The sequence below is a fragment of the Phalacrocorax aristotelis genome, chromosome 4 (assembly GCF_949628215.1).
Source record: "Phalacrocorax aristotelis chromosome 4, bGulAri2.1, whole genome shotgun sequence".
NCBI classification, from domain to species: domain Eukaryota; kingdom Metazoa; phylum Chordata; class Aves; order Suliformes; family Phalacrocoracidae; genus Phalacrocorax; species Phalacrocorax aristotelis.
In genome coordinates this window covers 80,895,065-80,920,753 of record NC_134279.1, presented here as the reverse complement: position 1 = coordinate 80,920,753, position 25,689 = coordinate 80,895,065, and the positions used below count along the sequence as shown (strand labels likewise).

General features: G+C 46.4%; 1 protein-coding gene across 1 annotated transcript in view; it reads right to left on the bottom strand.

Annotated features, from left to right (window-relative positions):
• Positions 1-14,506: 14,506 nt before the first annotated feature.
• Positions 14,507-25,689, bottom strand: part of ADRA1D (adrenoceptor alpha 1D) — a 49,367-nt gene continuing 38,184 nt past the window's right edge. Inside the window, exon 2 of the mRNA XM_075092187.1 lies at positions 14,507-16,757. Coding sequence (XP_074948288.1) covers positions 16,189-16,757 — 569 coding nt within the window. The 3' untranslated portion in view covers positions 14,507-16,188. The remainder of the gene's footprint in view (positions 16,758-25,689) is intronic.

Here is a 25,689-nt window from a genome sequence, read left to right as displayed (position 1 = left end):
TAAGTCTTGCAAAGGTTAATGAATTCCAGGTCATTAGCGTGGGTGTGGTGGGGGATGTTGGCCTGGAGCAGATGTCCTTGCCACGGTGGAGGTGAGGGTTAAATTGCATTCAGGGGAAGAGAGTTTGGGAGTGGGGAGGTTTTCCCAATCCCTGCATGAATTAAGGGTATTCTGACCATGATCAAGAGTTTTAAAGGGGGTAGAGAGAGGAGAAGACATGCTGATGTGGTTCATAACACTCCTGGTTAGAAAGACATCTGAGCCAGACACAACTGAGAGATGCAAAGCATTCGGAGAGATCAGCTGCAGGATCAGTGGACTTTAATGTGGGAATGCTTACAGGCAACCCTCCCAGCAGATCAGAACAGCTGTAGGATTTATATTTATTTCCTTTGGAGTTGATTTTACCACCCTAGATCAGGGCATTTTGCAGTTAAACTGCTGCATTTTGGGCCTTTATTGAACTACAACTATTTTAGATCAGAGCATCAGCCCTTCAGTAACTGCAACGATTTTCTTCTTCTTAGCTCAGAGTCACTAAGGAGGAGGATAAAGAGAAGGAGAAGGCCATGAGAAATGAAGTTGTGCACCTCAGCCGTGAGAGGCAATCAGTGTCACACCAGCCACTGGTGACGAGGGACAAAGATGGAGGTGCGGTACCCACGTGAGCCAGCCTCTGCTGTTACACAGCTGAGCAGATATCTCTGCTTGCTTCGCTTGAAAGCAACACCTTCCAAAGAAAAAAGAATGGGGAGAAGTTATGGAGAACAAAAAGGGAGAGAAAAATAAGTTTTTCTGGATAGCTGCGTACATACACAGAGAATATGAGAGCGCTTTTATCATAAACATCAATTACAATAAATAAGACCATTTTATGTGTGCACTGGGGAGGTCTGGTGAAGATGTATTAGCATAGAAGTGACTCAGTCTCTCTATGTCTAGATTCTCCTGAGTACACCCCATTTATTTTCCACTTTTAATGACAAAGTTAACTTTCAGTCATCAGCATTCTACTTGCCTTCTCTTTTGGAGTTGAGAAAAATCCAAACGAGACTGACTTTCTCCATTATCTGGGCAAATGCTCTTTGTGCCCCCAAATGACTCCCAGGCCTTGCTGAGCTTGGAAACACAAGCGCTGGGCGACGTTGGCTGTCACCCATGTGGGGTGTCCTGGAGAAACGGGTCACAACCAGCTCCTGCTGTGCAACACTGCCTCCTCTCCTCTCTCCTGGTACCCGCCTTGATGACACTCAGACTTTAAATACCAGCATGTCAGGGTGGGAAGGTCTTTCCTTTGGAAGTCCATCGCTTGACCTCGGTGCCCTTCTTGTAGCTGGCCCTTTCTGATGACAGGACAGATGTAATGAAGAGCTATAACCAGTCAGAACAAAGTCGGGTGATGAAAACTTAGGTCATTAATGATTTATGAGCAATGTTGGGATGCAGGGTGTGTCGACCTTAAAAGCACATCTGAAATGAAACAACAGGGACTGTGTTTTCCCCTTGACATAAACAAATCAAAACGAGCAGGGAAGAAGAGCATTTTTACTTTTTTATTATGTTTTCAATATTCTGGACAGTGGCCAATGTTTCTCAATGAAGTGTCTTTAAAAAATGTGCCCAGCGAATTCTGAGGCTGTTTGAAGGGTGTACATACGGCTGCTCTGCAGCCTGATAAGAGCTGTTTCTTCTAAGGCTATTCAGAGCCTCTAATCATGCCCTCCTGTTGCTTCTCTCCAGAACAAAATGACTGCTGTAAAGCTCTGTGCTCATGGAAAAAAGGGTGGCATTTCTCACTGGAGCCTCAGAGGAATTTAGCCCAACACAAACAGTAGCCTACAAAAAAAGCATCTCCTGCAGGGAAGAGGTGGAAGCCTTATGCATATATGATCTGTTTTCCACAGAACCATATGCTTGAGGAATAAATGAGGTTGGAGGCCTCTGTTTCAACCCTTTGCTCAACATTGGGCCAACCTCAAGGTTGTTCAGGGTCTTGTTCAGTGTAGTTTCAAGTATCTCCAAGGATGGAGGCTGTGCAGCCTTTCTGGACCCCTGGTCCAAGGCTGCACTGTACTCAGAGGAAATATTTTTTTCTTTGTATCTAATGTGAAATTCCCTTGTTGAACATTGAGACCATCATCTCTGAGGGGAGCCTGGCTTTGCGACCCCATTCGAGAAGTGCAACCAGATGCCCACCTAAGACCTTCTTTTCTCTAGGCTGGATGAAAGCAGCTCCCTCAGCATCTCCTTGTGTGCATGCTCCAAACTCCTGAGCACTACCATGGCCTCCTCTGGACTCGCATGTCCCGGTGCCTTTGCATGGCAGCCTGGCCTTCCAGAGAATCAACAACCCTCCCCAAACTGGGGGATCCCAGGAACATCTCCTAGAGATCTGCCGATGCATCAGGATCAATGCCCAGCTGTCTCCCCTGGATGGGGAACTTTTCTCTTCCTTGATTAATTATTTATGTTCTATGCAAATGCAAAGGCCAATTCTTTTTTCTTTTTACTTCTTTTTTCCTTTTCAACTAGTGATGATATTCTGGCTGCTCGGTTTGATCTAAGACTCTCAAAGCAAAACGTTCATCCAGCTCCTCCTTCAGCCTCCCTCACAGTGAGCTGCAGAGCAGGAAGCCTTTTTCTCCTTTGTTCTAGACTCAGCTGAGAGATTCCAATTTTATTTGAAAAGATTTCCAAAGCCTTTTTCAGTTATTTTGGTACCTGATCCCTCCCTTAGATATTACTTCTTGAAGAGACCAAGGGCTTGGAATATTTTTAAGCTGTATTTCCAACCTAGTGCAATTATGGATTTTGCTTTTTCATATTTACCTAAATCATTAATAGGAACAAGCTAATTCATGCAAAGCCCGAGTTGTATCTGTTCACTGCCCATGACTTCTTTTTTTCTGTGCTGCTAACAATATTTTTAGGAATACATTGCCACAAGCAATATTTTCTTGTTTAAAATAAGTACATGACCCTTTTGCTTTGCAGTTGCCTGCCACATCATTGACTTTTGCTATTAGGCTGTCCATTGCTCCCATGGAAAAAAAGTTTTTGATCTAGTGAAGTTGGCATGTGATGCATATTGTACACAGTATCCATACGCTAATGGCCTTTGCAAATTCCTCTCCTGTGATACCATCCATTACTCTTCCTTTTCTCTTTCCATATAGTCAATATTGCCTTTTATGAAGGTTTCGTAGCGTGTACGGCCTCGTGTCTAATATTGAGCATTCTATCCTGAAAACCTTCCTATCTCTTTAAGCTGTCTCGGGATAAGGTAAAAGGCCTTCTGGTTTAATTACTGGTGGAATAAAGAGAGAAGCAGAAAAAAAATGTATTAAACAGTCATTTCTCACAGTAGAGGAAGGCTATTAGAAATTTTCTTAAGCTAGTGCTGGGTCCCATAACAGCCACTGTGTTCCAAAAGGATCTGGGAAAAGGTGTAAATAGGTTGGTGACAGTTTGCTGACAATCCTTCATTACTCAGGGTAGTCAAAGCTAATGCTAAATGTGAATATTTGTGGAAGAGATGTCATGATATTGGATTAGCAGGTGGTGAATTTAATACCACTGAAAGCAAAATAATGTGGATGAAGAAAAAAGGTATGCAGAGGTGGTCATGTACTGAAAAGTAGTCATTAGCATTCAGGGAATAAATGCTGAATCTTTATGAATAGCTGAAATAGAAACCTCAACTCTGTGCTCAGTGGGTTCAAAAAGGCCAATAAAATGTTAGGAATTACTAGGAAAAGAATTGAGAATAAAGAAAAATATTATTATGCCATGTGCATGATGATGTTATAAACTTAATGATATCCCTGGTGGAACTACAACTGGAATAGTCAGGTTAATTTTGGCCACACACTCTGAAAAAGGATTAAATGGACCTAGGAAAGGTCAAGGGAAGGACAGCAGTAAGAGGTCTGGGAAAAATTCATATTCAGATATGTTAAGTAGGATAAGACTGCTTCCTTGGAAAGGAGGTGGTGAGGGTGGACATGGCGGTCTATAAACAGTGAATTAATTACACCCATCTACAGACAGCAGAGCGGGAACAGTTGTTCATCTCATGTCAGGAAGCACTGGGAAGCCCATCTACAATGGACAGAGGCTATTGCCTCAGGGGAACTCGGGCACTGAGCGTAGGGGAGGGATAAAAAGGGGATTAGAAAAATTCACCAATCTGAGGCCCATTGGTGACCAATTCTTTATATGCCCTGTATGTCAAAATCCAATTCCTTGGCTTAAAGAGAGGACAGATAGAGAGAGAGACCTCTCAGGCTGCCAGTCAGGGTCCTTTCTCTGCTAACAAATCCCTCCAAAATAAATACCTAAATGAAAAGATTAAAAAAATTATAACTTTTCTGGCCAATTTCCACTAGCTAAAAATAGCTGCAGGGACCCTTGATGAAATGAGAAAAATGTAATGCAGAGAAAATGGATGCTAAAAATAAAGTAAGAAATAAATAAATTTCTCAGCCAGAGAGGAGAGGAGAGGAGAGGAGAGGAGAGGAGAGGAGAGGAGAGGAGAGGAGAGGAGAGGAGAGGAGAGGAGAGGAGAGGAGACCTTTCCATCCAGGTTCCTTTGGGTCAGATGCCTCAGCACATTGTACTTTCTCCTTTGAGCAAAACAAGTGCAATGTTTGGGCAATATTTTGAGCTCAGCAGGATTTGCCAAGTCAGGCAGAAAAACATTTATTTTTAAGACCAGTGTATATTGGTAATTTAGCCTCACCTCCTGTATAAGCAGGGGAGGAGAGCAAATATTTACATCAAGCCCATTACTTCTCCCTGAGCCAGAGCATACATTATAAGATAATTCTTTTTTCTTCTCTCCTAAGTTTTGTATATCAAGAACCCCTCACATTTTTGAGAAAATATGCTCCAGTTGTTAATTACTCCCTGTGATCACTTTGGTTTTAATTTTAATTTGCCTAACCTCAGCTGCCTGCCAGTGGATTTACTAGTCCATTGCCTGTCGAATGAAAGCGTCCTGCTTTCCCAGATCCCAAGACGTGACTGCTGTAGATGTGCTCTGTGAGGAGAGGAGCTCAGCTGAAGTATTCACGACTCTCAGGAATAGCACTGTGCCAGAGGAAGGAGGATCATATAGAGGATAACACGAGAAAGTGGAGACTAGAAAGAAAAGCTAAACTATGTCTCCTAGTTACATTAATCAGTGCGGAAATGTTTATTCCATTTTACAGGCAGTTTGTTGGCACAGTCATTCATCCTTGCTCAGTTCTGAAAGCTGGAGGTGGGGGTAATACCCATAGTGCAATCAGCAATAAGTGGCCAATTCACAAAACCTGAAAAAACCTTTTTCTAATTCCTCAGAAGTAGGGTAGGGAGGAGAACATATGGAACAGGATAGAATATGGAATGGTATGGCTCATAGGAACCTCAGAATGCCTAAATCGCTCCACCACCTGCAGCAGATTCCGTCCTATCTAAAGTGCTACCTAAGACAAGTACTTGCCTGAACTCCAGTGATGGAGAACCCACAGCCTTTCTGGGCCACAGATTTCAGTAATGGAATATCAGAAAACTCATTAATTTCTGCATCACCCACATGGTGATTCAGCAGCTGTGCTCCACATGCTGACTTCTGGGGAGTAAGTTCTGGCTTAGGAGGACATGGGACACAGCCTGGGTGTGGAGGTAGCCACAGAGAGAAGAGTGCTTTTGCCAAGAAAGCACAAAAAAACATTAAAAGCATAAGATCTATGCATATTTATATGTGTATCTCTGTATACCTATGTAGACATATCTAATTATACAAATTTATGAATATTACCTATATAAGAACATATTTATACACTGTCAAAACCCTCATATCCTAAACCTTTAAGAAGTAACCTTTAAACTTGCAAGCCTAAAACAGGTTAGAAATGAAAACACCACAGCAATCAAAGTTAAATTGCATTTGTACTCTAAATGATTCTGTTGAAGACTGTAGTAGTAAACATGCATAAAACAATGGCAATTTACTCACAGATTACCATTAGTGCTGTCAAGACAGCAAGCCTCTTAAACCCATAAAGCTACCTTGCTGTAATAAAAGTAGGGTTACCCAAGGACATTCCCTTTTTCCAATAGTGTGTTGAGAAATTCTGGTCTGTGTCAAGGCAACTTGTAAATGCCAAAGAGCTTGTGGGATAACTGTTCTCATTGGTTCTTGCTGGGCTTTGGGCTTTTTGGGGTCTTTGGGTTTTTGGGGTCAGGTTTCTGTATTTAAAACACCTTCTGTGAAACTCTGGAAATGGAAACTCTCCATTTCACAAGGCTCTTGCAATGGTGTTCCTCTTCTGACTGTGCCACCTGAAGCCTCCTGGCCATGGAGAGAGCTAGCCTTTGGGACCTTCTCTTTCCTAAAACACCCTCCTGCTACAACAGAACGCAATTTTCTGATCCACGTGTTATTCTGTCAAGCTTTACAGCCACCACAGATCTGCAGGAGGCAGCAGTGGGGTTTGAACAGGCAATGCTGTATGTCTGAGCAGTGGTGTTGCTGCTTAATTATATGGTCAGATTTCAATGAGATTTCAGAATCAACTATAGGAATTTTTTTTTCCATCCAGAATGTAGCAGCTGTGGAAGAAGATACAGTAAATATAGAATCATAGAATCATTAAGGTTGGAAAAGGCCTCTAAGACCACCAAGTCCAACTGCCAGGCCTCCTAAACCATTCTCTGAAGTGCCACATCTACATGTCTTTTGAACCCCCCCAGGGACGGTGACGCCCCCACCTCTCTGGGCAGCCTGTGCCAGGGCCTGACCCCTCTGGCAGGGAAGGCATTTTCCCTCATCTCCAACCTAAACCTCCCCTGACGCAGCCTGAGGCCGTTCCCTCTCGTCCTGTCACTGGTGACTTGGGAGCAGAGACCGACCCCCCCCTCACTCCAGCCCCTCTCAGGCAGCTGCAGAGAGCGAGAAGGGCTCCCCTCAGCCCCCTCTTCTCCAGGCTAAACCCCCCCAGCTCCCTCAGCCGCCCCCCAGCACACTTGTGCTCCAGACCCTGCCCCAGCCCCGCTGCCCTTCTCTGGACACGCTCCAGCCCCTCAAGGCCCTTCTTGTCCCGAGGGGCCCAAACCTGAGCCCAGCACTCGAGGTGGGGCCTCCCCAGGGCCGAGCACAGGGGCCCCATCCCTGCCCGGCTCCTGCTGGCCACACCAGGGCTGACACAAGCCCGGGGGCTGGTGGCCTCCTTGGCCACCTGGGCACTGCTGGCTCATGCCCAGCTGGCTGTTGACCACCCTGGAGCTGGATTGGGCCTTGATTTTTTTTTTTTTTGTAAATGCTCGCATGCTTTCTTTAAGGTCTTAGTGAGATTTTTTAGCATTGGTCAGCTGGACCTATCATGAGCAGAGTCCCTGCCTTGCTTCAGTCTTCCTGAAGGCAAAGGAAAGAAGTGCAGAACTTCAGAACTATGCAAAATGTCCTGCTTGAGGCTGTGTTGTGAAAGCAAAATTGGAGAGCTGGGCATATAAATGGAAGATAATGTCTCCAGAAAATGCATAAAAATTATTTTTGATGCCTACACCCTACCCTCCAAACCCCAAGACATCTATTATCCGCTAACATTGCACACAGGAAATCTTTAAAGTTAGATAAGTCTGGTTTATTGAACTGAACAGAACAGAACATTTTGCTCTAAACCCTTTTTTTTTCTGGCCTCATGGGACTTCAAGACAGGTTACTATCTCTGACTTGTCCTTCCCACCCTCTTGGCAGGACTCTGTCTCCCAGGATGCCACAGGGACTGGGTGGTGTGGGCCATCCTGCAAGTCAAGCGCTGATCTGACTTTTGATGATATGTTAAACCACAGTAAATATTCTCTTCCCACAGGGGAAAGGTGGGGATCAGAACTTCATTTTATGCCTGTTCTTTGCCCAACAGTTACTTCTCCTCTCAGCTTTCAGATCAGGTTATTCTGCCATGTTCCTGAGTCAATTTTGCACAACAGGTTTTATGTCCTATTTCCTGGCCATGTACAGATATCTTTGGATAACCTAGGATGGCTTAAATGGCATGAAACACCTATATTCAGGCAACCTTTTTCTTTTTTTTTAATGCCTGTATCTCCATAATGGTGTTTAAACATCTGGCTCATACATGGGCACCTTACTGGAGTGGAGAGGTCTCAATCTGTCAGCTGAATCCCACTGAAAGCACCTAGGAAAAGCAAACCCACTTGTCAGTGTTCTTAATGTCACCACACAAGATCTGTGTCTCCATGGAGGGATATTCAGAGGTCTGAATGTGGAAAAGAAATTGAAACCTTTGCACAAAGCGGCTGAAGTTTCTTGGGAAGTCTGGGCAACTCCTGGCCCCAGCTACAAGCCTGTCCTCTGGGGAAAGAGCTTAAAGATCAGTCTATTCAGGAGATGGTTTTCAATTTCTGAGTGGTGTTCAGTCACAGAAATTTCCCTGTGGGATTTGGCACACAGCAATGGCAAAATGGTATGACCTTGTTCATCTAATGTGTATTGGATGAGTTTTCTCTTCTTTTCTATGTATATTCTCATTTTAGCCTACGAGCAGAGAAATGAACGACATAACTGGCACTGATGGGCTGCCCAACATCCAGATGAGGGGGACATACAAATGGATGTACTGGTTTGGAACTTGGGTCCTTCTAGCTGAGTCCCCGTCCTCCGACGATGGAAACTTTGGGAGGGATAGAGGGAAAGAAAAAGTCTAAAGTGAAATATCCCTTGAAATATTCTCTCAGCTGACAACAATCGCTGCCGCAGGGACTTCTCAGCTCAGGTATTACATATAAATTTCCAACAGCCCTTGATGGACTTTTCTGTCATGAAGGCACCTAACGGCTGTTCTAACCCCTATAGAATTTTGGCAGATGCAATATCTCAGGGTGATGAGTTCCACCATTTAAGTATGCATGATGTGAAGAATTACCTCGCTTTGTTCATTTTGATAATTGGATTTGATATAATTTAGTTCTTGTACTTTGAGAAACAGTGAACCATTATCCACTGTTTGTTTGCCTTCTCCCTGACACTCCTGATTTTATAGATGTCCATTGTGTTCCTTCTCACTCATCTCTGTTTTCAAAGAAAGTGCCCATTGATTTAATTTTCTTGGGATGGAAACTGTCCCATATCTTTGGTCACTTTTGTCAGCCTTTTCTGACCCCTTTCTAAGTCCATTCTCTCCTTTTTGAGCTGGGCTAATCAGAAAAGCAAACAGTAGTCAAATTACAGGTATGTCACAGATTTATTTGGAGGTGCAAAGATATTTTCAAGGTTATTTCCATCTCTTCCATTCTCCATCTCTTTCCCAAAATTCCCTAACATGCAGCTTTCCCCTGTGACTGCTATCAAATACTGATCCAATATTTCATATTACATCCCCTTTTGATTTTCCTTTTTACCCTTCCCTTCCCTGTCTCAGATAGGCAACATATATATATATATGTATGTATGTATATTTAAATATTTCTCTCATATATCCCAGCAGGTGATCCTCCACAAAACCTCAGCAGCATTTTCGGTAAGTTCTTGCAAGTGCTGTGCTGTGCCCAGAAGGTTTTCCTGTTGAGGCTCCCACCCGGTGATGTGCCAGGCTCAAGGTGTGCAGACAACCCCATAGGAGGGTATTGGGGCAGGATCACCTAGGTTTGCCTAGCAGTGTGGCAACGCTGGTCTGAAACCTTCCTGGATGGGCTCAGGGGAACAGATCTATGGGACTTAAATAGGCAAAACAGCTCGGCAGGATAGAAGAAAGAAAGCACAGATTTTGTGAGATGACATGTTGGCTGTTAGGCTGGCCAGGTCCAAAGACGACTACTGGAGGAAGCAAAGAGGGAATGAGATGAGGTGAGATGAGATGAGAAGAAGCTGCGTAGGGGTGTCCAGACATCCCTCAAAATGGGGATGCAGAAACAGAAGAGCCAAAAACCACCAGCTGCTACCAATGTCCTTTGCTTTCTAAAGGAGTGATTGGCTTTTTGCGGTATCTCTGGGCTATCTTTAGTTACCATGTGTCACTGCTAAGGCAATACCCAGGCTATTTGCTAGGCTTGAGTGGGACCTGGAAGAGACTATACTTAACTTTTTGGGGAACCTGGGTGGTCAGGCACAGATCACAGGGCCTCATGTGTTTGATGGCCTTCTCTGGCCTCAGAAAGGGTGCTAATCGAAGGACCCATCCCCAAAAGTACGCCAGTGCTCCCACCTCTGAGGCAGTGTCCAGGCTCTGCCCAGATTTAGCTCCAGTGTGCTGGGACCCAAATACAGCAGCTCAGCCAATGCTTAGTCTCAAATGCTGACAAGTCCGTTGTAGAGCCAAGAGCAACCGAAATACCGAGTGGTGGTTTCCCTTAAACCTGAATAAATATGAAAAAAAGAAAATGAAGATAGCTATGAACTTACCTGGACAGTTATCACCAGGCTTTTAGGGGTGCTCCTTATCTCACTGGCGATCAAAGAGCACATGCTCCTGATAACTGACTGCGCTTTGGATCATGGCCAGCATTAGGAAGGTGCTTTGCAAATCACCTGCCCACTGGTTGCCCACCAGAGCAGAAAGAAGGCCTCTTCTGCAGCTGGAGGTTGTCTATAAGAGCTATGCCATGGAGAAGGGACACCAAGGCCTCGGGTGAAACAAGGGAACCAAACTCCTCCCAGGATCAAGGTGTCCTAGCACTCTTCCCCCTCCAAGTGGACCCACTCCTCTGCCCAGGCAAAGTCCAGCTAGCACATGGAAAGCATGAGGAGTCATAGGTTGGATTTTGGTGGGCATGAGGAACAGATCTGGGGATGCATGGGTCAAGGAATAGAAGGATCCACTGGCAGTTGCACAGGTCACATACGATCCCTGAGAGGCTGCATTAATAGATGCATGGTCTCTTACATGCTGCTTTGAGATGAGCTATGAGAGCACCAGCCCAGGCTCTGATAGACACCAGGACTGCGCAGCCCTGGCACCTGACCCTGCCTGTGTAGCTCAGGCCGCACAGTGTTCTGAATGGATTAAACTTGGGGTGAGGAAGAATGCAGAAGTAACATGCCCAGCCCAGCCGTGTGACTCCGTAGGCTCGTTCACTCCTCGTGACCATGGCATGGATCTTTCTTATCGTACCCTTGGACAAGTCAACAGCAAAACACCTAATGCTTTCTTCCTGACATCCAAGCAGGGCAGCAGCCTGGCCTGACAATCATACAGAAGGGAAAAAAATGCCTTTAAAAAATGCGAGCAACATCAGTCAAGAGCACACTTTGCTGCGGGCTCGCCAGGGAACACAGCATCCATTCCCCTTCCCCACCATCAGTCTGACTCAGCCACACAGGAGCATTAGCAAAATGCACGGTGAAGCCGTGACAATCTTTCCCCAAAGGTGATGAGTTGCATTTGGTGGCTGCTTGCTTTGCCTCTGCCTGGAGCCATCCCTGAAGGACAGCCAGCCTTGGGCTGTGTTTGGCCATTTGTTTTGTGAAGAAATATTTCTAGGATCCTCGCTGGATGTTTTCAGAGCTCTTTTTCTCCTATCACTGCATTTCAGACTCTGCTCTATGATATTGCTCTAGCGTCCTAGAGGTGTGGCAGGTATTTTGTCTTCTTTTGCTATTCCCCCCCTTGGCCTTTCCATCTCAGAGTCCCTCCCAAGACACCCAGCCCTGAGACACCACTGCCCAGTTTCTAGAGGCTGCATTTTGTGAAATGGAATACCTGGAGTGAGACAGGAGTACAAGAAATGCTATTTCCGTTTCACCATGGGTAGTGATTTTGTGAGTGATGCTGGAATTTTAACTTTAGAAGAAAATGGAAAATTTCCAGAGAAATCTTGAATGAGCTCAAATTTCAGTTTTCATTAAAAAAACCCTACTCTGATGGAAATTCTTCCACCAGAGCTTGTTCCTGACCACCAACTATGCAACAGTCTTCCCTCCTCCTGCCCTCCTCCACTCCCATGAATCATGGCTGCATCCAGACTCCTCCTGCTCCTGGGAGCATCTCGGAGAAGGCACAGCTGGTGAGAGCCTTTCATCTCTGTGTGGCACAAAGCTGAGAGAGTCCTCTTCGAACTTGTTTTTGTCGTAAATTCTTGCATGTGGGAGCAATTATCCTCATAAAATTACCAAAAAATCTTTGAGAAAAAAACAACGGTGGATAATTTGCAGGTTTTCCTTCCTCCCTCCCTCATCCCCTACAACCCCTGTTTTTGAAAATCAGACACAGCAACAATTCACAGCAATGTTTTAGACAGGTTTGTGCATGTATTTGGTACAAACAAACAAAAATATGTGCATTCTGTTTCATAGAGCTTACATCAACCTGATGGAACTTGAATCACAGAACAGAAGTACTCTGGCTAATAAATACATCTGGGGATGAAAAATAAAAATCTATACATAAAAAATTCCAATGTCTGCTAAAGAAAATGTACACTTATATACACACTGTAAACAATAGTAATGCAACCCAACTGCAGTCCAGCTCAGGCTGACAGGGACCTTCCTTACCCCTTAAATAAGACTCATGAGAGTCTACTGACGTAAAAAGCTGCTGTTCACCATCCTGCACACTCGGTTTGTCGAAGCGGTGAGGTCTGATGATGCAATATTGACACAAAGCCAGCGCGATGAGGTGGGAGCTGCTGGATAACCAAGGTACGGGTGCTTTGGGAAAAGGCCTGCTTGGCAAATTTGGAGAAATGGGACCATACCCTCAGCTAGTGACACTCTTGTGGGTCCAGAGAAGTCAGCAGGATCAGACCAAATTTACCTCCTGAAGGTCTGAGCCCATTTTTCCAAACTTGGGAGAGCTTGGAGATCGAGGGAATCAAAGACAAATGCACATTTTTAGACACTCAGGTCATATTTCATACAACATTGTCCTTCCTCCCCTGCCAGCAAAGGCAGCCCTGTCTACTCTAAATGAAGCTTTACATGTAGAGCCTCATAGTCCAGCCCTGGCATTGCCTCTTGCTGCAAGATGTTAAATGACGGGGCGGGGGTGTGTGTGGTGTGCTTGGCTTAGGTAAGAAACAAGTATTTTGCCTGAATGCAGCACAGCAGAGCTCAGGACTTTCCTACAGCATCTTCTAGGGCATCTCTCAGGGCCTGATCAAAGGCAGACACAGCTGCAATGGAGGAAAGTAAATGAGCCAAAGTTCGGCATCATTTATATGTGTGTGTATGCATATGTGTGCTTAAACAGACGTTATCCACATTTTCTCCCTTGTAGGTCTGTAAAGAATTGGGATGGAGAGGCAGGAAACCCCCAGACTATTCTTTGTTTCCTTTCTGGATGCTTTCAAGGGGCTGGAGGTTGTAAATGCAAATATTTCAAAATTGGATTAAAAAAAAAAAAAGAAAGAAGCATATTTGAATGATCAGGGACAAGTGTGATCAATGATTTCCGCTCATTCTTGGGAATAAATGACTTGCCAGCAACTGCTAAGAGGCCCTTCAAAGTCCCCATTTATAGCAGGATGTCTGCTGTTTTGGAAATTATATATATATAAATGTAGTAACATGTGTACGTGTATCTGTATGGCCATGGATGCACACGTTACTGTATGCTGTGGGTGTCTGACTGTGGAAAGACACCAGAAAAAGCTTCTCCTGAGCATCAGAGAGCATTTAACGGTAAATGTCCATCTTCCCCCTTGACTAGACTTTCACTTCTGATTATATGTGTATCAGCTCATCCTAAACTGCCCCCAAATTGCTTACATTATGGACTTGTGTGTGCTAAACCTGCAAAGCAGTGTCACCAGGGGCCAAAAATGCAGGTCTGGGTGCATCTACTCCTTCCAACAGTGGCGTGTGTGCACATGCATCCCAAGAGGTGGGTGGACAGTGGGAGGAGTAACCTTCCAGGAGGACCTTCAAGGCATTTCTGCTCTTCAGCAATGGTCCTCTCCCTGATTCCTTCTCTGCTACTTCCCCAGCGCCAGCAGTGTGCTCTCCCATCAGGATTGCAAAAACACCCAGGAAGCCAGTGGCAGCCGCAGTCCTTCCACTGCAAAATGACTGTCTGCGTCAGCCCATCATCACTGTGGGGTCTTGCTTTCCTTGAAGGCCAAAGAAATGGGGAAAAAAGAGATGCACTCCCTCACAGAGGTTCCCACGGCATATTGGGCCCTTGCTTTGGTAGGGCTGAACCTCTCAAGCTGGCAACCTCTGACTGATTTTGCAGACACTGGCAAACATGCAGCAGTAATGAGACTGGGTTCAGTGTAAGTGCAATGCTGCCCATGTGCCTTGGTGGGATGTACTGCTGGCAGGAAAATATTCAGACAAAATCTGCAGGTCTTCGTGCAGAAATTAATCCAGTTTGGGGTCTGGCACTGAGTAAAGGGCAGAAGGGTGTTAAGGGTGTTGAGACAGGGCCAACTCCAGATATCATGTCTTAGTATGCACTGTATGAAGAAGTAAAAATTAAAAGAAGTCCAACTTTTCCTCTGTTTTGATTTCCTTTAAAGCAAATGAACAGCATAAAGAAAGGTGCCATTTTTTTTTATATCCCTAGTAGCCTTTCATCTCCTTTTACAGCCATGCTTAAGAGGATTAGCTTGATGTGCTGTAGGCACATTAATGAAAGACTCCTAATGGGTTTGGGGGACAGTGCTAATGTGGATGAGTTTCCACCCAGGACACACTCAGTGTCATGTCTCCACCTCTCAACTTTGTGTTGCTGTTCTTTACTCACCTGGCTTGAGACACTGCATCTCAGATCCAGACTTTGCCTCCATCTCCTATGTGTCTCATGCCTCTGCCCTCAGCTTAATCTAATGATGTCTCTTTGTGGCTCATTGCTTGTCTGAAATTAGATAAAACCAGTGCCTGAAATACATGGCCAAGCAGAGTTTGGGTGACTGTGGGCATGGGGTGTGTGAACTTGGTTGAGATGAGCCTGTTATGGCTCCAGCCTCCCTGCGGTCCCTGCAAGAGCCCATGGTGCCCTTCTGAGGGGACCTTACACTCTGGGGCTATGAGAAGAGCGAAACACCCCCTTACCAACATTGCTTTACCATGTTAGTGGACATAACCAAGGGCAACTGTTGTTAGCCACGGAAGGTTTTGATGCATCAGGCCTGTGGGAAACCTCTTGTGGGAAGAGTCATGAGCATGACCCTGACCAGGGAGAAGATGCATCTACGCAAGGGAGCTCCAAATGCATGTCAGCTCCGTTTTAGCTTTGACTCTATGGGTAGTAGAAAGGTGCCCCAAACTCAGCCACCTTGCCTTTCCTGAGCCACCGCGTGGGTTCAGTAAGGACCTGAGTGAAGCCCCTAGGATGCATCTTTGTTCCATGCTGAGAGAGACAGCAAATAAGAGCAAGAGGGGGATATAAGAAAGCTGGGGATGGCCAACACCAAAAGGAGTTCCTTTCTTCTGTATCACAGAGGTGTGTGCACTAGAGGAAGGTGGGTTGAAAGTATTTCACTGGAAAGTGAAATGAGAAATGCATCGCAGATTGGACTTTGAGAAGAGGCCTGCACACACATTGGCATCAGTGTACATATCTGGACTGCTCTTGCCTAAAACCAGTTTACATGGAAGGGGCAAAGCTGTGGTCACTGCAGACATGATGGCTGAGAGCCAGGATGTCCCGAACCCTGGTTGGGAGAACCACAATCTGCTCACCCACCAAAGCAAAGGCCTCGGCTGGAGGTCCTGCCCAGCCCTGTAGACCTACAAGCTCCCAACCTATTATCTAAAGGATCAGCTGCCAGCTACTGCTCGGCAGCATCCTTTCTGGGTGCTGCCTCTGGATGGAAACGTGACCACATGGACTAAGGCAGGGTTGGCATCTTTTGGGGTTTGATCTTTCTGTTAGATTCTGTGGTGGTGTTTTTAAGGCAAAGGAGACATCCTAGTTTCCCTTAATTGCACAGCTTCTTCCAAAGTCAAAGATAACCATCCTATGGAGGAAACAGCTCTTGTCCTAAGGCCATATCCACCCCACATCTTCCCCTCCTGCTGTGGCTTATTAAAATGGGATATGCCATTGGCTCTTATTTAAGGAACCCATAATTGCAGAGAAGGAGTTGACCTCCATGTGGGGGATGCTTGTATAACCTTTGGGCAACTGCATTTTATACCTGATTGCTGCTTCCAGTCTGCCTGACAGACCCACAGATGGTATCCCTTCATGTTTCTGCTAGATACCTCAAAAGAAACCATCAACAGCTGTCCCAGTGGCTTCAAATATCTGTTTCTCGCAGCCCACAGCAGTCTGTTAAGTCATAGGTTTGATAGTCAATGGTTTCCGCGAAGTCATGAGGGATCCCGATAGAGACAGACTCCACCTCTGTTTTGTATGTGGCTGTCACCCCCCCTTTGCTGGAGCCACCCCGGATTTTATTAGAAAGGCTGTTCATCTTCTCCTTCAGCTGGGTGGATGCTGGTTTCTGGAAAGGAGTGAGCATTTTCCAGCCCTTGAAGCTGAGTGTTCGCCTCTTACTGTCTCTCTCCTGCAAGGAGGAGTTAAATATGAATGAGCTGTTCAGGGTGTTAATCCTGGGCCTCAGGTCTGTCTCAGAGTCTTGCACTGAGCTGTTCATGGAGGCTCCTCGCCAGTGGTGGTCATAGACACGCCAGATGGGCCGTCTTCTCCGGTGGCATTGGCACTTGAGCAGCCTGATGAAAGCTCTCTTGAACTCTTTGCTGGAGCATGGGTAGATGATGGGGTTCACACAGCTGTTGAAGTATCCCAGCCAGAAGATGACCTTGAAGACCATTTCGGAGGGCTTCAGAGATGGGAAGAAAGAACCTTGGAAGAGATTAGAAGAGTCATGGTTAGAGGAAGGGGAAGGGTATGGCAGCGCGGGGTAGCAAGGGCGGTGGTCAGTCCAGTCTGGAAGAGGCGAGACCTGCAGAAAATGTTGAAAGTGTGACTCTGCTATTAGGTCCTTGGATAACAATGCCATTGCCACCAGAGCGAACATCTGACCATGCAGGACTGCAAGGCAACAACCTTTAAAGTGATAATGATGGATAATACTATATCTTTGCCAGGAGCCTCCGAGCCCCCACTGCAAAAGGGCTCCTAGCAATGGACCCAGCACCCTCAAATACAGCTGTGAGCCATCGTGGGAAGCCCATACAGCTTGAACAGAGGCTGTTATTTGTTGCAGGAGCTACACAAGTATGAGGAGTGGTGGGGATGGAGGATTTTTCTCACGTCTCTCTCCCAATAACTGTCCAGCTAATGCCACCCTCCCTGATGACTCCAGCATGCACTGTGTTTTGAAGAGGATCCTGGTGCAGGAACCCAACAGCCCCATGTCCAAACCTGTTTACCTCACTGGAGGTTCAGCTGTCCTGCCCTGAATTGATGCAGGAGACTTGCACCCAAGAGCTATCTTCCATAGCTGGGAGCTGGGCTGCTTTCTGTGACCCTATAGCAGGGGCTGAGGGCAGCATTTTGGGGAACAGGTTCAGTGGTCCCCATGCCTTCCTGGTTTATCTGCACAAGGCAGCCAGGCCCTGTCCCATTCCAGATCAGACAGAGAAAATTGTTGCTTGGCTGGTTTGCATGGACTGGTTCTTGGTCCTGCCTCTTCTTACATGTTGCACCGCACATTTCACCACTGCAACGTAAAAGGATGGATACAGCCATGTCACCTGCACTGATGGAAAAGCAACACCCCTTTGCCTCCTACACTCATATATTTTGGGTCATCATTGTCATACACCTGTTCAAATTTTGAAGTGATGCTAAGGTGGACACTTAAAGTGGGCTCAGATAATATCCAGCACCCAAACTTGTGCTTGCTACTTGTAAAAGCTCTTTTGTCCACCCCAAACCCTATTAACGCTTTTCTGCTGGAGATTCCAGTGGTTTTCTCGATGACAAAGCTGGACATTATTTTTGCATCCAGAAGATGTCAGTGTTGCTCCCACATGGCCCCATCACTTAGCATTCCCCACTCAGATCCGAAATAACTTTCTGACTCAGCCTTAATTTCTTTTAATTTTAGTTCTGGATGACAAATCGTGCCACCATGTGACTGAGTGTTAATTTGTATTTTAGTAAATAACATTAGCTTTGGATATCATTATTATTTTCCCTATGCTCAGAAGCCTGGTGTCAAAACAGTAAAACAGGTTCCAGGAGCCAGAAAGTCAGGACTTAGACTACATAAAAGCTCACCAAGTTGTTTGCTAGAGAAAACCCATCATGCAGAAAAGTCAGAGTGGTGGTTCCAGCAAAGCTTTCTTACACCCATCCCTAAAAAGTGCAGAAATTAAAGCCAGACTCAGCATTAGGTACGTGGGCTACTCCATCACAGGGATGTGTGAGAAGACAGACAGATCTCAGCATTTTCCGATGGTTAAGCGGGGAAAGCACAGACGCAGCCATGCAGCTTAAATATCTGCTGAAGGCGAACCCAAGTCGTAGGGTTGGAGTACGCGCTGTTTGTCAATATGTGTGTAAAGAGGCATTGAGTAAGGACAGTGAGCAGGACTAACATCTCTGTGCTGGAAAGACCTGGGGACTTCATGGAAATGAACGGCATTTGCAGTGTAATGAGCTGGTGTTGTAGCCTGTGGTTTTGAACAGAGCAATAGCACCGGGGTCAGGAGTTTTCAGAGGCAGTGCTCTCACCTTGGTCGTGTTTAATTAAAGGGTGTTATTACTTCTGGGACAGTGGTGAGCTTTATAGCTTGAATCACCACATCCAGTTCTAACCACAGCAGAAACACCACCCCTGAGTGTTTAGCCAGGAGATTTGAACACCCCAGTGGTACTATGGATAATCCCCCTTTGCATTCCAGGTAGCACCTCCTCTGTTCGCCATCTGGCCACGACTTTGAGCCTTGCCCCTTTCTCACACTGCCCTCAACCCACCACCCTGGACCTGCAGGCACCATCCGATGCCTTGGGCAATGTGGACCACCAGTGGGTTTCCAAGCCCAGCATCAATTCCTCTCCTCAGTCTCAAGTGCTGACAACAGCAGGTGGATCTCTTTTCCTGCCTGGAATCACCCACTCTCCACCCTGCCCAGGGATCAGCCTTTACCCAGAGCCCTGTCCTCTCTGAAAGGGGTTGCCTGCCTCTCAGCCCTAAGACATCGCATTGCCCTAGCTTGACCCTGCCTCTGCTCAGTGTGAACGTTTGGGGCTGAGACAGGTGAAGGACTTCACTAAGCATGCAATCCTGCTCGTACTCTTGTTGGGGAGGGGTTCCATGGCTCAGTTTCCCCACTGCAGCATGGGGCTAATGACCATTATCTTTTTCACGGTGGTGTTGCGAACCCTGTGTAATGTGCACTGGGTCCTCAGAGGAGCTGCAGCTTTAAGTAGCATTTTTTAACTTTAAGAGAGAGGAAAAGAAAACAAAAAGCTACGGTAACAAAGCAAATAAAAGAAGGGTCTCTTTAGAAATGAGACTAGTAATTCCTGCTTGAGCCAGGCTACTTAGGAGATTGGTGCTTGCTTAAACAGCCTGATGGCTGTTAAAATAATAACTTATATCCAGTGTTTAGTGGTTCATTGCACAATGCGGTTTCTGTACTCCATGCTTTGTCTTTTGCATCCAGATAAAAAATACAAATTGAAAAGGAAAAAAAAATCCTATGAATTCCCTGAATTTCAATTTTGGCTGTTTTTCACCCGTTAGAACCTTGTGTACATCTGAAGACAAGAGACTCATTGCCATCCTCATTACCATGCAAATAAGCGTGCCCCTTGGAAGAGACGTGTACTGAGTGCATCCATAGTTTCCTCATTTGATCACACTGGGATGAACAGAACTAGGCAGGGAGTCCCCACAACAGGTCCTTGGCTGGTAACTTTGTACTCGCTGAAACACCAGCCTCTCTTGATAGGCTGTACGTAAGGAAGAGTTGCAGGCTCTTGTTTAGGGAATGAGTAAAATATGGAAAAAATTAGCTCTTGCTTTCATGCACACAAGTACGCAACAACATTTTGAGAGAGGAAGGGTTTCTGAACTGGGCTTTGTAGTGGTTACTATACAGAAGCATGGATGTTAGGACATATGGAAGATGGTACTGAGTAATGGACACTTGAAGAACTCAGGAAACACAGTGAGATGCTTCCAAGGTCCAGAAATAGAAAATGGGAGTAAGGCATCAGGTACAGCAACACAGAGTATAGCACCAGCACTTTAGCCCAATATCTCAGAGCACTTTTGATGATTTGGCCCAAAAGCATCAAAGCCAGAATGGGGCAATGTCAAAGACCATTCCCAAATATTGTAGGACCTGTGTCATAGTACAAGTTTATGTAATCTGGTCTTGTTTCATAAAGGAGCTCTTCCTACTCACCCGAAATCCTCCCTCTGGACACCTCTCCTGGGCATCCAGCTCAACACTCCATGGCAAACCTTGGTGCTACTGTCCAAAGGAGGAGATGTTGACACCCACCTTGGGGATACCCACCCGTGGGGTGGTCTTGGTGAGCAGCGACACCATAGCATGTGTACTGGGATCCAGCAATGCCCTGTCATGCTGGAGAATCTGGGACCCCGGAGCCCTTGCAGGGAGAGGACAACGGAGACATGGCTTGCCCTTGCTCTGCCTGAATGGGACTGCTGCTTTCGGGGGTAGTGCTCTCAGCAGGGAAGTCTCCACCCAACCTAACAAAATCCCTGGGGAGTAGGGACAGACCTCTGAGCTGCTCCTTCTCCACCCTGACTGCAAACACAGTGATGCTCGCTCTCCTGGTGGATGGAGGATCCTGGTTGTATCGCAGTGTAGGACGCTCCCAGGTAGGGTAGGATGCAGAGCCTTGCCCTTCATATTTCCCACTGCCTTGTTGAGAATGCTCCACAGTGGCTTGTGGAGATCCTGCTGAGAACTTTGTCTTTGCCTAATAAATAAACATTTTATAATAATACTGCTGGGGGTCTTGAAAGTCATTTTGGGTCTTTATTCCTTTCATCATTTTATAAAAGGTTATTCCACATCTTACAGAGTCTGAATTCTAGTGACAGGGCTGGGTCTGAGCAAGGACTGCAGGTCCTGTTGTAACCCTAGATAATTATCTCCAGGATCATTAACAAATTAAGAAAGCTGCAGGTGAGCTCGGGGAAAGCTGCCCCCATCATGCAAAGTGGCTGGACTCAGTCTAAACATGATCACAGGATCACAGAATCAATGAGCTGAAGACTGAATTTCATTTTTTTTGGTGGTGCCAAAGTTGAGCCAATAAAGTATGTGCTCTGAAGTGAAAGCAAAAAAGTAATTTTTTTTATGTTCTTACAGTGTGTGTGTGTGTACAGGATGTGCATATGTGTTTGTAGGCTGTGTGTGCACCTACACACTTTTTTTTTCCCCTTAGGTAAAGTCACCCTGCTCCTATCTGGGAAAAAAAACCCAGCCAGCTACAAATCTCTGAAGCCATGGGCATGCTCCCCAAAGCTGTGACACCAGTGTTGGGTGGCTAGTGGTGCAATCTCCCCTCCACACATCTGAATGCATATCCCTTTATTTTTAGGTTGTTTGAGCGAGGACAATGTCATGATCTTTCCTTGTCTGCACTTCTCCACCCTGCCCTCCCCATGACTCACTTGAAGGTGATATCACTGGATTGTTTGGGGACTTGCTAGTCCCAGGGTTCAGTGCTCAAAAAAATAAAGCAAAACAAGAAAAAAGACAAATGCACAAATGAAAATGGACCCAGTCCAATCTAAATTCTGGCCCCAGCTCCTAGTATGCGGCCAGAATCTGTGAGCAGGCTTGCTTTCTGCCGCAGTTGGCAGGGGCACCTTTGTTTTAAAAGGTGCCTGCTTTACAGTATGTCCTGAATAGCCCATAGCATAAAAACGCTGCAGACATGATAGCAGGTGGGAAAAACAAAGTGTCAAAGCCATGCCCCAATGCCGTCCTACCATGAATGAGAAATGCAAGGACCAGCAGGATTGTTCACGCTGACAAGGGGCCTCGCTGTTGCTTGGTGTGGGCTTTGTACGAGGAACAGCCTTGGGCAAAAATAGCTTATGGAGAGCTAGACCTTGCAGGAGTTGGTGGAATGCCATGGAGAAGGTAAACAGGGAGCTATTATTCACTGTCCTTTCCACTACAAGGGTCATCACGGGTGATGGAGACTAGCGGGTGGCAGGTTAAAAGCAAAGTAGAGGAGATGGTTCATCTCACAGCATGTTGCTCAGCTATGGATATCCCTGCAGTGGGAGGCTGTAGATGCTAAAAAATAACTGGCCAAACTCGTGGAAAAGAGTGCCAAGTTCTACTGAGGGGCAAACCACTCTGTTCCTGAGTTAGGAAACTCCAGAAATCCATATATAGGGTTAGGCCCATGGCGGGAACATGCACCACATCATCTGAGCTTCTCCTGAATGTGGCCTCCCAGGTCAGGAGGAGTCTGAGGACTCCCTTGGGACATGTCAAAGCAGCAAGTCAAAAGGATTGCAGCTGGTATAGGAAAACCCTGATGTAGGAGGTACTATAGCTGCCAAAGCTCACTGTGGGGTCTCCTGGGCAAAGAAACAGTCAGTCTCTTCCTTCTTTTTTTCTGGCTCTCACAAAGTAAATTAACGACATCTGGTCCAAAGTAATAATGAGCTGCTACTGTCTGCTCATTACCCAGCTTGCATCCCTCCTTGCCAGCTCCTTTGTGGGTCCCATGATGGACAACCTCCCCGATGCAGCTGCCAAGCTATGGGAGAATGGGCTGGATATCAGCAAGGGCTTCTGCCTGTGTGTGGGACTGGGAGTCTCAGCTTCTGACCAGTCTTTCTCAGCCTTCTCCTCCATCCTCTATTGACTATTTCCACTGGGCAACTGTAGGCATTTCAAGGTCCCTAGAGGGTTAACACCTCCTTGCAGCTGGTGGTGTGTCTTGGAGTGATGGGGGACTTCACTGCCCTCCTCCTAGGACAGATCGAAGAGCTGCTTGGCATAGGGAGGAGGACAGCATGTCTGCAGCAACTCCAGCATTTTCCCTGGAGGCTGATGGTGTTGGGATATCGGATGGAATTCCTCAGGCCTGTGAGCCTTCCACGTGACCCCATAAGCAATGTCACAGATAAGCGACAGCTTCCGTCATGCCAGTGAAAGCCCTGACGAGCCTCTGCATGTAGGCATGACTGCTTGCTCCAACTTCCACACCCTGATCCGACTGGGAAGAAAAGCACGGAGAAACAAACCCCCCCCTGCCTACTGCTGTCCTTCTTGGCAGTGTTGCATTGTCCCAAGTTGATGGTTGGAGAGACCCTCCTGGAGAGCCCCAGGCAATGCCAAAGCCCACGGTGCGGTGTGCATATCTGGCATGTGGGGTCCCCACGGGGAGGGAGGGCACCCTGTGGTGTGGTGGGGCTCAGGGAAGCATGGTTTAGGCAGTGGGAAGGTTACAAAGGCAGAAGAGGCCAGCCTCAGGGGAGAGTTGAAGGCTCTGGAAAACACCAACAATCTCAAGCAGGATCTCAAATTTGAGGACTGAGTGCGGTTTGCCTGTCAGCAAGAGGAGGATAATGTGGCAGAGCCTTGTTCTGGTAATTTACTAGTCTAATTCACAGTGCCCAAACCTGTCCCCTAAACTCTGGGCAGTATGGGCCTAGTGATGCCTCCAAAGCTTCCCTTTAAGTTGTAGCATGTCAGTAGGACTGGCTGAAATTGCCCTTCATTCCCCTCAAAGCTCACATTGGAGCTTTTCTCAAAGCAAGCCCATCAATCTGGACCACTAATGGGTGTTGTTGCCATGAGGATGCTTCTGAGGCATCAGATTTACTGAAAATTGTGTGTATCTTCTGTGAGTCACCTAACAGGATTTAGGTACCTGAGCAGGTCCCTGAACTCCTCTTGCAGTCAATGGTTTTGTCAGTAGACTGTGGAAAGGAGGCAATGATACATCTCATCCTAAAGTGTGAGCTTGTACTGAGCAGGTGGTCACACAAGGTCTCAGGTGTGGACCCAGACTCCTGGCTCATGGGCATCCACACCATTGGCATCCAAGGTAACTTCTGATGGGTTTCACCCTTAAGTCACTGGCATCTAGTGGTCTTCTCTCTCAGGAGGAATCTCCAAAACCTTCCATGCATCAGTTTCTCTCCTGTGCAGGATAGGACTTTCATCACTGGAAGAATTTCACCAGAGTGCATCCCATAGTGGCAAAGTGAAAAGCCACGCAGGTACTTCTACACTGTTACCCAACAGAGAGCTGATGAGTAATTTCAAGTCTTGGTTCGTGCACAGTGCTGATTTGCTTCACATGGTCCAGCTTGACCTTTCTAGATTAATTTGGTCTGGGGAATGGTTCACTGCAGAGACCATTCCCAAAAGGCCATAAGGACTTGACCATGCAGTCTCCTAACATTGTCCCAGCAGGCTCAGCACCATTAATTACCTCCATATGCCCTCATACCACACCACAGGGCATGCATTCAAAGCATCTGTTTCAGACTGAAGCTACACTCTGGCGGGCTGCCACACAACACCTCCAGCTCTTCCAGAGATTCATGATTCCCACAAGAGAATAGTTATGTTGTAGGACCACTGGCACACTGCATGGGGTCCAAGAGAGGCTTTGGGCCAGGTGCTATAAAGTAGTTACTCTGCTCTAGTTTGCTCTACAGTCCTTGCCTGGGGCGGGGGGGTGGGGGTGGGGGTGGGGCTTGTGACCATAATCTGGCTCTTTTTTTTTTTGCCTTTTTTTTTTTTTTAGCAGCATAGATGACCCTTAATAGTTAGCTTTGTTCCTGAGAAAGTTGTAGCTAAACTTGTCATTTGCTAGGTACCATTGGCAATGTGCTTATGTGATACTATAGACAGTGAAGGGGCCCAAAGAAGGTTCAGTATCCCAAGTTTCTTGGGAGGGCACTGACCCTTCATCTGGGGAAATGCAGCAGAAGCAGAAAATCCCCAGAAAGTCATCACATTCACTGCATTCTTCTTCCAAGGACCTGGATGTGCCATGCTAGCACCATGCGCAAAGTTTCATTGCCCTGATCGGAATATCCTGCTTTCCATCTTTCACTAGGGATCTCTAAAGAAGAAAGTTGTACTCAAGGTAATAAAAGAATAATTAAGAGACTGTGATCTGCTGCTGCACAGGGGTTGACAGATAGATATATAGAGCCCAGGGTCTGTAGAAGGGACAAGAGGGGTTCTCTTGTTTTCCAACTCTGTGGCCCTGCGGCATGGTGACAAAACCATCCTTTTGAAGTGTATGTGTCAGCAGGATGAGGATAGAGAGTTTTTCCGTGTTTCTTGATTTTTAACAGGAGTTCTGTGGACCCTACTCAGGCAGGACCAGGCAGAGGAAAGGGAGAGAGATTTTGAAACCACTCTTGGGATTGGATACTGAAAACCAAGCTCACTCTATAACAAAACGTCTAAAATGGTTAAGGCAATGCTTTCACAAGGGAATGAAGAGCAGAAGCAAATATCTCCTTTGCATGTGTGGAAGGCAATGTTGGCCCATCAGCTTTCTCATGCCTGTCATGAAGCCAGGACAAGCTCTGAGGACTGCTGCTGATCATTAGTCCTGGGCCATCTGCAGAGCTTGTCATCATGAGTTCTTGGCTTGCTCTGTGGTGAAGAGCATGGATGGGTCAGCACTGAAAGGGGACTATATAGAGGGTCTGGTAGCCCCAGGCTTAGTATTAGACATTGTTCTCTCTATGCCCTCAAACCATGCTGTCCATTAACTCACCTCAACACTTCCTGGCCCAAGAGTAGCCTTTTTAGCTGCTTGGTTCATCCTCCAAGAAGAAGGGCTG